General features: G+C 39.4%; 1 protein-coding gene across 4 annotated transcripts in view; it reads left to right on the forward strand.

Annotated features, from left to right (window-relative positions):
• Positions 1 to 489: 489 nt before the first annotated feature.
• The window catches only part of P4HA1 (prolyl 4-hydroxylase, alpha polypeptide I), a 29,178-nt gene continuing 18,162 nt past the window's right edge, over positions 490 to 11,505 (forward strand). For all 4 annotated transcript variants that reach the window (XM_009325779.1, XM_009325780.1, XM_009325777.1 and 1 more), the window contains exons 1-6: positions 490 to 602; positions 1,486 to 1,582; positions 4,147 to 4,298; positions 6,748 to 6,885; positions 9,460 to 9,699; positions 10,913 to 11,103. In XM_009325779.1, the coding sequence (XP_009324054.1) occupies positions 515 to 602; positions 1,486 to 1,582; positions 4,147 to 4,298; positions 6,748 to 6,885; positions 9,460 to 9,699; positions 10,913 to 11,103 (906 nt within the window). In that variant the 5' untranslated portion in view covers positions 490 to 514. The remainder of the gene's footprint in view (positions 603 to 1,485; positions 1,583 to 4,146; positions 4,299 to 6,747; positions 6,886 to 9,459; positions 9,700 to 10,912; positions 11,104 to 11,505) is intronic.

Here is an 11,505-nt window from a genome sequence, read left to right on the forward strand (position 1 = left end):
TGAAGAGCAGGAGCATGCAAGTAACTTACTCTGTGGACTGGTTGTATAGGTTTTTTTTCATTTAGACCTGTTCCACTGGCATCTTTTTGACTGATCAAAGGAAACATTTTTTTTTATTGGGTGTATGAACTTGTAATATGTATTTTAACTTGGCATTATGGGTTTTTTCAGTCTTTGGTCTTGGGTTTTTTGGTACTTTTTGTGAAGCAGCTCTATCTGCCGTGTGTCTTAGATGTCAAAAAGATGAAGAGTGCTTGTGAAGACCCTGTCTCCAAGCTATTCTTTCTTCTCTTACCACACAAGACAAAAGTATAAGAAAGTCTGCAGAAGGGCATCAGTCCTCTGTGAGAGCTGCTCAAGCTTGTCAAGATTCTCCTTCCTCAAGATCTAGTGGCAGCCCCAAAAGAATAAGCTGTCTCTTTTGAAGGTAGATTCAACTCTTTGGTGAATAGGGATGTTTTACCTACTTTATGTTTCTTTCATAGGTACGTGGTGAGGTGACAGCTATTGAACTATGGCATTCAATAAGATTTGGTATACCGTAGTCCTTGGATTTCTGCTGCCTTTTTCTTACGCCCATACGGACTTCTTCACTTCCATTGGTGAGACATGCTTTGATGTATATGCTGCATAGCTGAAAGAATTTCTTGACGGCTCTCAAAACTGATTCTTCAATGTTGTGTCAATGGCACAACGCAGAACTAAATGCACTTACAAGTTCTTATGACCTTATTGACTTCTTTCTTTTGGGAGAAACATGCTTTGAGTTAAGTCAGTCCAATTAGTCTAATGACCCAGGCTAGGCTTTGTATTCATTATGTATTCTTACAGGTATTGACTTTTAAACAAAATTTTGGTGTGGACTGTTGCACGTATGTAGAAGCAAGGAAAACAGCTGCTGAGGGTACATGATGATACCAGTATGTCAGCGTACTCTTTTTGGGTTCTGATGGCCTGTGACACAGCTGAAGATGTGGACTGTGTCACTTCATGATGAACCAGTTCAGCTGCCTCCTTGCAGGAAATGAAGCAATTATTAATTAATAACAGAGTCTGTTAGGAGACCCATTGAAGTCATTCAAGTAATCTTAAAAATAAAATGCTGGATTAGTGTTGTATATCAAACATTAAGTCTTTGTATATTTCTGTAGCTTTGTCTTTATTTGCTCTACATTATATATGCCTGGATGAAAGATTACTCTGTTGCAATCTACTTCCTTTTCCAAATGAATCCTAAATTAGTTCTAATAATAAATATGTGATATTACGTTAACTTCCATGGCAACAAGCTTGGTCCAACATGAGATTTTCTCCATCAAAAAAAAATAAAAGGCAAGAAGCCTTACTCAAATACTCCTTCAGGATTATTTAAGCAAATGCAGAAGGACTTTGGGGAAGAAAGTAGAAGAGCGGAAGAACGCCTCTAATTCTCAGTTCTCATTTTTTTTGTTTCTCCTTGTCTAACTAAACTCATTTGTTTTCTAGGTCATATGACAGACTTAATTAATACAGAAAAAGACCTGGTGGTGTCACTGAAAGATTACATCAAGGCAGAAGAAAGCAAGCTGGAGCAGATCAAAAAGTAAGTAGCTTGCTTCATAATGCTAATAGTTAATAATTTGAGTCCACCCTTATGTAAACAGTGCTTCCCAAGGCTGATTAAATTTGTGGAATTTTTCCTCTGAGGCAAAGCTTAAACTAGCAGTTTTTGCCGGGTTTTTGTCCTAAGTTATTATCTCCGAGCCATTGGTTGTTTTATGCAGCTTTCTAATGATGAAATCTAATCAACCCACTTTCTGTACGATACCTTCACTTCAGGAGTTCTGCTTGCACGTAATTCCTAAGGGGATGTAGTTCTTTGAATGACAATCTGCTTAGCGGAAACTAAAACCCAAGAAGTCTCCAAATGAATGTTACAAGGACTGCAATGATACGCTAGATGTAAAAGCTCTAAAAAGTGTTGGTGTGGCCATATTGCTCATGAGTGGCTAACCAATGAATAGTAATAACCCATTACAAGAGCAGAGTCTCTTTCTACATGCTATATTTAGATTTAAAAGTAAAATAAAGCAAAGTAAACCTTCTTTACTGCTTTTAAAAATAACAAGAGACCTGACCATTGCCATTACTATGTTGCTCGGCTCTATAGGTGTGAGGACCAGAGCCCAATATGTCAGATTTTATCACACCTAGAAATAAAAATTTTGTATTGCTGAACAGGATGGTTTCCTGGCTTTCAGAAATGTGTATAAATCTGTCATGAGGATGTTTAAACAGTTTTAGATAGATGCATGAATTTTATTTTAGCCTTTGTGTATTACATTCTACCATCCAGAAAGAAAGATACTTCTGTCAGACTGCATTTATTTTTATCACTTAAAACACAGAGTTGGAATTGCTCATAGGTTTGGAATAAGTATATTCTTTACAGCAACAAATTAAGATGGGAACATGCCGATTGGACATCCAAAAGTGTGTAAATACAGCTTATCATATAAGCATTGCAGCTCTGTTTTTATTATATTGGAGGTGCTCACTGTCAGGTCAGAAAAGTTAAAATAACTGTCACAGAGAGATAGAAGAACCTGGAAAAAATGTCAGCATCGTTTGAGTTTGTTGGGCTCTGTACTTTGGCTGAAGGATATTGGTAGCTTGTGTTGACTTAAACTCAGCGAGAGTTGGTAATTCACTGAAATGCAGAGGATGGCTCACACCTTGTGGGTGGCTTGTGGTGGAAGCTTTTATGAAACAGAAACTACTTGAAAGAAATCCTGGCCTTGTGGTTGTGGCTCACAGTTGCAGTGACTTTCAGCTACTCATTAAGTTTGATAGTCATGCAGTGGGAAACGTACGATGGATTTGACTATGTGCAATGCGAATGCACGGTTTGTTGAAATTGGTTTCTTCAGTCTTCGGCTTGCTAGAAGACGGAGTTGGCACACGGGAGCACTTTGAGCGCTCCAGCTTGGAGGGAACCCCTTCGCTCACGTTGCCGCTGGAAAGAACCCAGACAGGGGCTGTCAGAGCGTAGGAAAACAACTAAAGACGGTGTGGGAAGAGTGAATGCAAACAGTGGCACCTTTAACAGTTGTAAACATCTACCTGTCTCGGATAAAGCAGGCGAACTTAATTCAGGCATGCCAAATTCTGGAACAAGCTGAATGCCGGCTCGTGTACAGAGTTCCCTCCAGGTTACGGATTTTGTATTTGCTTTATATTGGTGTTGATGTTTGGTATTCTCTGTGGGGTGTGGCTTTTTTTAATGTTAATTTATCCTGTTTTCAGGGCGTGGTTACATGTCTTCATGTTTTAGATCTGCATTGTTTTGGATAGAGAAGGGAAGTTTGGTGGTTTTGCAGACATATAGTAGCATAGCACTGGTACTTACAGCATGACTGATGTGCTTGCTGACTTGAGACTGGAATAGACTCCCTGGATGTTTCCATTAAAACAAGAGATGAACAGCAGTAGTTGTTGAAAGGTGTGCTTGTTTCAGAGTGCGTTGGAGTTGTGAATGGCTTATGTCACTGATAGTGTTAGAGAGGTTTGTGGAATCAGAACTGTAGCACCAGAACATTGATCTGGGCTCCTCATCTGGGAGTGTGAGAGCTACGTGTTTCTTAATACAAGCTTACAGTATAGAAGGCAGTTCTGTGGTGGGAGGCCAAGGGGCTTATCGTAGATTTAAGAGTTTGTGTCTAAATGTAAAATAATTTGAGACAAGTGATCTGTATTTGAACTACCTTATTGTAAACTTTAGAAAAAAGAGCATTTAAAAATAAAAGATCAAAAATGTGGGTAAAGCTTTGTTTTTGATTAGTCCTGCATGAAAACTCATAATCGAACTGCTGGCATACTGCATTTGGTATTTGTAGGAAGGAGTTCGTTCAGCAGTGTTCCAACAAAGACCACAAAAGCAGCACAAGATTTAGACTACAGCTGAGGAAGATTAAAAGAAAAAAGCAAAAAAAAGAAAAAAGCCCCTTTTGTTCCTTCTGGGAGAGCTTTGTATGTAGATAATGTAAAAGCTTGCAATTTGTATTGGGTTTTTTATTAGCAAAGACTGTTGAGTAACTTGAAATCAGTTTTACAGTGCATTGGCAGACTTTTACAAGAGACTTTAATGAATGTATGTTTTCACTATAGATGGGCAGAGAAATTGGATCAGCTGACAGATACTGCTACGAAAGACCCAGAGGGGTTTTTGGGACATCCTGTAAATGCATTCAAGTTGATGAAACGGCTTAACACAGAGTGGGGTGAGCTGGAGAGCCTGGTTCTGAAGGACATGTCAGATGGTAAGTGTGCCTGTAGTAAGAACAGGGATCACATTTTAATTGCATTTACTTGACTATGTCTTTCACATGTCATGGTTTGAATTAGATTTGTAAGTCTGCTTTTGAGGTGCCTTCATAAAAAACAATCCTAGAAGACCTGCCATTTTGCTGTCAGTGTGCTATAATTTGAGCTTTACAAAAATTTAGGAAATCTGCGATGTTTAAACTGAATAATCTCCTTGGATGCTTTAAATTTTGCAAGGAATCAGGGCTCGCTTCATGCACGCTCCCACTTCTTGGAAACTAGTATTTTAGGAAATGTCATCTCTAAGAGTGATGACTGTTGAACAGAAAAAAGGGGACGAAACTCTTCTGAGTGCGAGACGTGGGGCTGTCTTTGAGTATGGTCAAGTGTTGTTGCTGCCGATATGCCCAGAGTTGTTAAGGTGCGATGGTTCAAAACCTGAATGTTGGCAGAGACTGAGCGTTTGTGGAACTGATCTGAATTAGTGTAGTAAACACTTCGCTGCCTCTCTTCTTCAGCAAGAGTAGAAGCTCTTCAGTAGGGAACAGGACATAAAATAGTTGACTGTGAAAGACACTTAGCAGTAAGGAAGCTGGGATGATTATATTTGACCTGTGAGAATCTGTCTCAACAACTAGCTAATACCAGGTGTAGGTTTTTAGTAAGAAATGATAAAAAAGTGGAGCTTTCAAAAAAGACCCAGGGTAGTCTCTGATAAGGATTCAGCACATTCAGCTTCCCTGTTGCTGCTGTGAGGGACTGAATATGCCAACTGAAAAGGCTCTGCACCTGCCAGCCAGAAATCTGGACCGGTGCATCTTAAGCCCTTCTTCTGAAACGGTGGGGAGGAAGTGGACTGTTTTGTTTTAAGAAAATCATCAGCAAAAAGGAAAATACTGGGGGAAGCATAGTGTAGTAAAAGAAAGGATGCACAAGAGTGAAAGGATACGGTATTCTTTTAAAGCAGGAACACCTTTCCGTAAACTAATAATGTTATCAGGTCTGAACAGTTAAAAAGGACTACTAGAGTGTGGCAAAAATCACAAATTTGGCCAGTTCATTATTTTTTGGATGGTTTTGCAGCTGAGTGTTGAATAATACGCTTTGTCTGGTTTTGGTCATGCTGCTTAGTTTTCTACTGGTGGATAGTAGATGAACTTAAGAAACATGATATTGGCACTGTCCTTCGTTAACACTGTAAAGCTTGTTGTGCTTCTGGATCTTGGGACAACAGAGTTTGCTGAGTAGAAAAATTACTTTTCTGAAAATGCCAGAGTGGCTGTCAGTTTGTTCAAACTGAGGTCCTCATGTCAGACTTCATTGATGCCATTCCTTTTGGTGGCTGCGGGTACCAGGATGCTGGTTCTGCCCTCTTTGGCTGCCCTCCTGGCTTTCTGGAGTCCTGTTTCCCTCATTGGTGTGAACAGCCCACCAGCCTTTTGACTGTGCAGAAGCAGAAGGGGAAGAATAGCGTCAATTCTCCCACCGAAGAGAGGATAATGCACTAGCTCTACAGGAGGGCCCCCTCAAGTAACAGCAATAGCAGTGATTGTGTGTGTTTTCACCAGAGAGGAGTAGGAACCTTTCATAACAGGGGAGATGATTACATGTGACTCTAATGACCAGGGAATGACCTAGAGAGAATATTTTTTTTACTTTATAGAACCTGCTTGTCTTCTGTTCCATAAGTGTCACCCTGATGCTTCTTTCAAAAGCCCCCAAGCCCCCAAGTTTTTCTTTTTGATTGTTCCTTTGGCTTTCTTTTCACAAAAAAAAAAAAAAAATCGAAATGCTAACTTTTCAACATGCACCTTGAGTCCAATTCAGAGTTGTGGGAAGATGGATCTTGAGAAACCATTTTAACTTTGTGTGTTTCTCAAGTTTCTATGTAAATAAGTTAATGCCCAAGTCCACAGAAAGCAGTTAGGTTCGTAGTGGCTGCTTAGTTGCCTAAAGTCTCGTCAAAAGCTGTTTGCAGTTAGACATCAGCATTTTTGTTTTTCATCTTTTTATTGACCAGCCTTCATCTTTACACTGCTATTCTTAGCACTGTTTGTTTTTTTCCTCTTCTAAATTATTTGTAGATTCCACATTACTAAATGAAAAGCCTTTTGGAAGGCAGATTGAGTGGAATGGTTGCAAAAACTCCCAATATATTATCTGTAATATTCTCCATGTGGGGGTGGCCTTTTTGTTGTATGTAACTTTTTTTTTTTTTTAAACCTGTTAGGACAAAAATAGCTTCTGCGTGAAACCGAAGGGGTACTCCTGTCCTTTAGAAACGAACTTAGGGTGTTTGTGCTCTGCAGGGCTAATAGCTCTTCCTGACTTACTAATGGCCTTTCCTGAAATGTTAGCTTTCCCCAGAGTAGGTAGTAATTTCATGCATAGAGTTTACAGAATTCTTGGGACAAAGAAGGCCAAGTGTTTCACTGTCTTTCCCAGGCTTTATCTCCAACATGACTATCCAGCGGCAGTTTTTCCCAAATGATGAAGATCAGACTGGTGCAGCAAAAGCCCTCTTACGGCTTCAAGACACGTATAATTTGGACACGGACACCCTCTCAAGGGGGAATCTTCCAGGTAAGAGTCATTGATGTTATTTTGAGAAGACACTGTGAACTTTTACTAAATGTCCTGATTACAAATCATTTGACTCTGTTCTATCTTGTTTAACTGCGTAGCGTGAAGGTAACAATAGGAAAACATTTGAGCTAGCTAAGAATTTATGAAAAGTGGCGTGATGTGGGTTGTTAAATATAGGTTGATGTAGGTGTCAGTTTTAATTTTGCCACACCTTGAGAGAAAGGAACCTGTTGCTTCAGGCTGTGCTGGTGAAGAGGAACGCAGGAAGAGCTGACCCACTCTGGCATACTGTCGGGTCTGTTGCTGTGGTGGTTCTGTTGGAAACTACATCCACTTGACTTCCCTGCCTGGTGGGCTTTCTTCTGCCAGCACACTGCCCAAGTGCATGTGGATAAAACGCACTGCACAGAAGGCAAGTTTCTGTCTGAATTGAGACTCTCCTTTGTCCTATCATTCTCCTCACTCTACTCACATGCTCGTTTTCAGCTTGTGCTAGAACTTGAAAATTTCTTTTTAGTTGTTGAAGTCTGCATCTTTCTTCTAGTTATGGTAAGATAATTTAGTATTAATAGTTTTAAATAAAAAATCAATAGCAATAAAATCTTGCCTGGGTGAGGATTTTCCTTGTGTTGAAGTAGTTATGCACTGGCAGATACCTAGTTTTATTGCACAATGCAATGCATTTTAACAAAACAGTTCTATCATTTATTATCCCTTTCCCTCTCATGGATATGATGGGAGTGACTTTCAGATTGGGAGTGACTGAAGTTTCTTTGAGCTTAAACTTCATGGAGTGTATAAACTGCAAAACAAAAGACAGAGCACATACACAGACTTGAGTTTATGTGGCATTACCTGAGGTAATCTTCACTAGGTTTATATGCAGGAGAAGACACACTTCTTTCTTGTTAGAAGACTCTTTCTCTGCTGAGTTTTCCTTGTTTCATCTGTTTGAAAATAGTACTGTGCCAACTGGCAAAAAATCAACTCTGTACAATCCATCTGTGTTTTTGCAAGCACTCATTGTGGTCAGATGCCTAATAAAATGAGGGGTAATTGGCTTTATATGTTATGATGTATAACCTTGCTTTTGGGTTTAGTTCAAGACTGTCTCAAAGACCTACAGATTCATTCTAATACAATGAGCAGTTCATTACTGTTTTCTTAAAACAGCACAAAAACACAAGACAGAGTGCTTTGGGTGAACTGTAGTGTATTGCTTCTTTTGAAGCAATAAGCTGTCCAGACTGTGTGTAATGAAGTGTAAGTGCAGAACCTCCAAGTTCTAGAGTATAAAAGAGAATAGGCTGGTCTCTTCAGAGCTCCAGAGAGGAACATCCCATGTGGTCACTTGTTTGTGCTCCTTGTCTTCCTTCCCAGGGAATTTCTGTTTGGCCAGGTCACCAAGTTTTGATCAGAGTCTTAACTACTATCAGATTGCTTATTAATTCTCTTTCCTGCATTACAGGCCGTGCTGTTTCTTTATATTAACAATCAACCCTATTTGATGATTGCTGTCTTAAGCACCCTTTTAAGAGTTGCCTTTTCACGTGTGGATGTTATGTTGCTTCTAAATGTACCAGGCTATAGCCCTGCAACCTGTTACTCATTCCAGAGCATTCCAGTGCGCTCTCTGTGAGAGCACTCCACCACCACTGCACCCGATTCCCTAATCTTTGTGTTATTTTAGAGTTTGAAGCTTCAGGCTCAGAAAACTGAAATCATTGGCCATCACAGGATGGACCACAAGGTGTTTAATTAGTGAGCAGAAACAAAGCTGTTCTGTGGGATACTGCATTACATGGATTGTCTCTTCAGCTATTTAATCTCTTTAAGGCATGTCTTCAACAGAAGAATTCCCCTGTTTGAACGCAGCTGTGGGAGCTGCTATTAGAAATTCTGGATTTATTAAGATGTAATCAGGAATGTAATTTTTGCTGTAAAACTGGCAGGCCCTGTTTCCTTTTTACAAGATTAAATTTGGTTTTTCATTGGGCCTTAATTTACAGTGGCAAAAATAGGAATCTGTAATTTGCTTACTAGTGCTTTAATCTTTCAGAGGTCTCTTCAAATGTTTCTAAAAATGACTGACTTCAAAAATCTTGAGCAGCTGGGAATTTACTGACTGATGTTTTCCTTTTTCTTCCCCCACTAAGTTGTCACTAACAAGATGTGCTTCAGTAACGTTTTGAAAGCAATAATGCTGCAATGTCTTTGAAAACAGATTTCTGAAACTTTGTATTTGGCTTACTATTGCTCTTGCTCGAACTGTTTGAGGTTTTGATGAAGGAAGGTTTATTTTAGTTTTTTCCACTAATGGTAAAGACGTTTAGCTAGTTGCTGGTATTCTGGCAATGGAAAACTGCATCTAACTGCTTATGTGTTCTGCCAAGGATTTACGGGCTTTAGATACTTAAACTGAGTCTTCAACAAATAACCACCACAGAAGAGAGATGCTGAAGAAAAGAAATAAACTGTGCTGTGAAGAATAAGAAATAACTGAATGTTACTCTGAAGACTGATCTGGAATTCTGTGTAAATACTGTTTGGTTTGGTTTGTTTTAAATACAGGTGTGAAGCACAAATCCTTTTTAACAGCTGAAGATTGCTTTGAGCTGGGAAAGATTGCCTACACTGAAGCCGACTACTACCACACCGAGCTCTGGATGGAACAAGCTCTGAAACAGTTGGATGAGGGAGAAGTGTCTTCTGCAGATAAAGTCTATATTCTGGACTACCTGAGTTATGCTGTGTATCAGCAGGGGGACCTGGGCAAAGCCATGATGCTCACCAAACGCCTTCTGGAGCTGGGTATGTGAAAGAGAGATCTGCAGCTCACCGCGATCTAGCTCTGTGTTCAAGCAGGTGCTAGCTATGGATTTGTACTGAGGAGTTCGGTCTTACCTGTATTCTGACTTGTGTATGGGTTTTTAAAATGGATTATTACTGATACTACCATTAACATCTTGCTGTGTAGTTTTCAGTAAAATAAGACTTGTATTACTATAAATCATATTTTGCTACCGTATTTTTAGAGGGACAATTATAGTCTAAACTACCACATCATAAAGTGTCGTCATTAAGGATTGCTACATTCTGTTGAAGTATTTTCTGCCTCCTGTCACTGTTGGCTTCTAACCACTTACCCATCTTAGTCATTACTGTCTGAAATTTGGTTCTTTTACTATATGTTTCTTTCCTGTGTTGAGATTACTTCCCCTTAGGTACAGGCAAGAACAAAATTAATGAAATTGAAACTAAATTGGTGATAGCAAAATCTCTGCAAATTATTTAAAAGCAAATCAAGCATACTTGAGATGAAAAACTTGGAAAAATAAGGGATATAGAATGCAATACAGCAAGCTAAGATTTGGTCTGCTTTTATGAAATATAAAGAGTATTTATGCTTCTGTAATTTTCCACTGATGGACTGTGTAAAGGATGCCATGGGAAGTTCAGAACTAAACCTGATACAGCAAAAGCTAGTGAGAACCATGTATTAATGAACTGAAGCAAATTCTGTAAGTTTAGTCATTGTTAAAAGCTTTGTCATCAGAAATCTTAATTCCTATCAGGGAAGTGTTTAGGTTTAAAGCAAGTCATGCTGTCCCAGCTCTCTCCCTGTCCCATTCCCTTGTCTCTCCCTGTCTGGTGAGATTGGCTGGAATGGCCAAATGCTTTTTCTTAGTGCTTGGACCCCTGTGCCTACTGAGGATCCTGGTCTCACAGTAGGCAGTTTCTTAACTGTGAATGAGTTGAGCTTTTAGCTCTGAAAGCTCATTGTGTGTTTTCTTGCAGATGAGTAAGGATATGTGCATGCTGCAGGCTAGCATCGCTTCCAGCTTAGCTCGGAGTTTTAGCTGTCCTGTGAATGCTCTCAAACCAGAGTAGATGTTTCTAATTTCTATTTGAGAAGCAGTAGTGTGCATCTGTTTTCTTTTTCTTTTTGTAAATAGCCTCTTCTGGAGACTTCTTCACAAGTTGGAAACTCGCCAGTGATGCTTGTCTGTTTCTTTGTCAATAGATCCTGAACATCAAAGAGCAAATGGGAACATGAAATATTTTGAATATATCATGGCTAAAGAAAAAGAAGCAAATAAGTCCAGTACGGATTCAGAAGACCAGATGGAGAAGGAAACTGAGGTTAAGAAAAAGGATTACCTGCCTGAGAGAAGGAAGTACGAAATGCTGTGCCGTGGGGAGGGTCTCAAAATGGTAAAGTGGAGTAGACTGTTTTCAAATGTATGAAACGAACCATAACAAAACAATGTCAAGAGTTTGTATGTGGCGTGAAAGCAAGGAAGTTGTTATAGCAGTTGGCTGAGTGTGTAGAACTGAGGATTAGTGTGTGTTGGATTTCTTCCCTGTTTCATTCTGTCCAGTAGACAAAAAGTAATACCGCTGCAGGCACTGCTGACTAACTTGGATGCGCTACATAATTGTAATTAATTGAATAAGGATGCTGGAAGTCTAGATTTACGTACGGAACTGAATGAGGGTGGTTTTTTAGTGATAATTTTTTTTTAATAGGACTGTGTTAAGTACTGCTTGTTGCAGTATTCCAGAGTAACATCAATGTGCTGAAAGTACTAATTTCTGAAACTTAAAGCATCTCTA

Source organism: Pygoscelis adeliae, unplaced genomic scaffold (genome assembly GCF_000699105.1).
Source record: "Pygoscelis adeliae isolate BGI_AS28 unplaced genomic scaffold, ASM69910v1 Scaffold4, whole genome shotgun sequence".
Taxonomy (NCBI): domain Eukaryota; kingdom Metazoa; phylum Chordata; class Aves; order Sphenisciformes; family Spheniscidae; genus Pygoscelis; species Pygoscelis adeliae.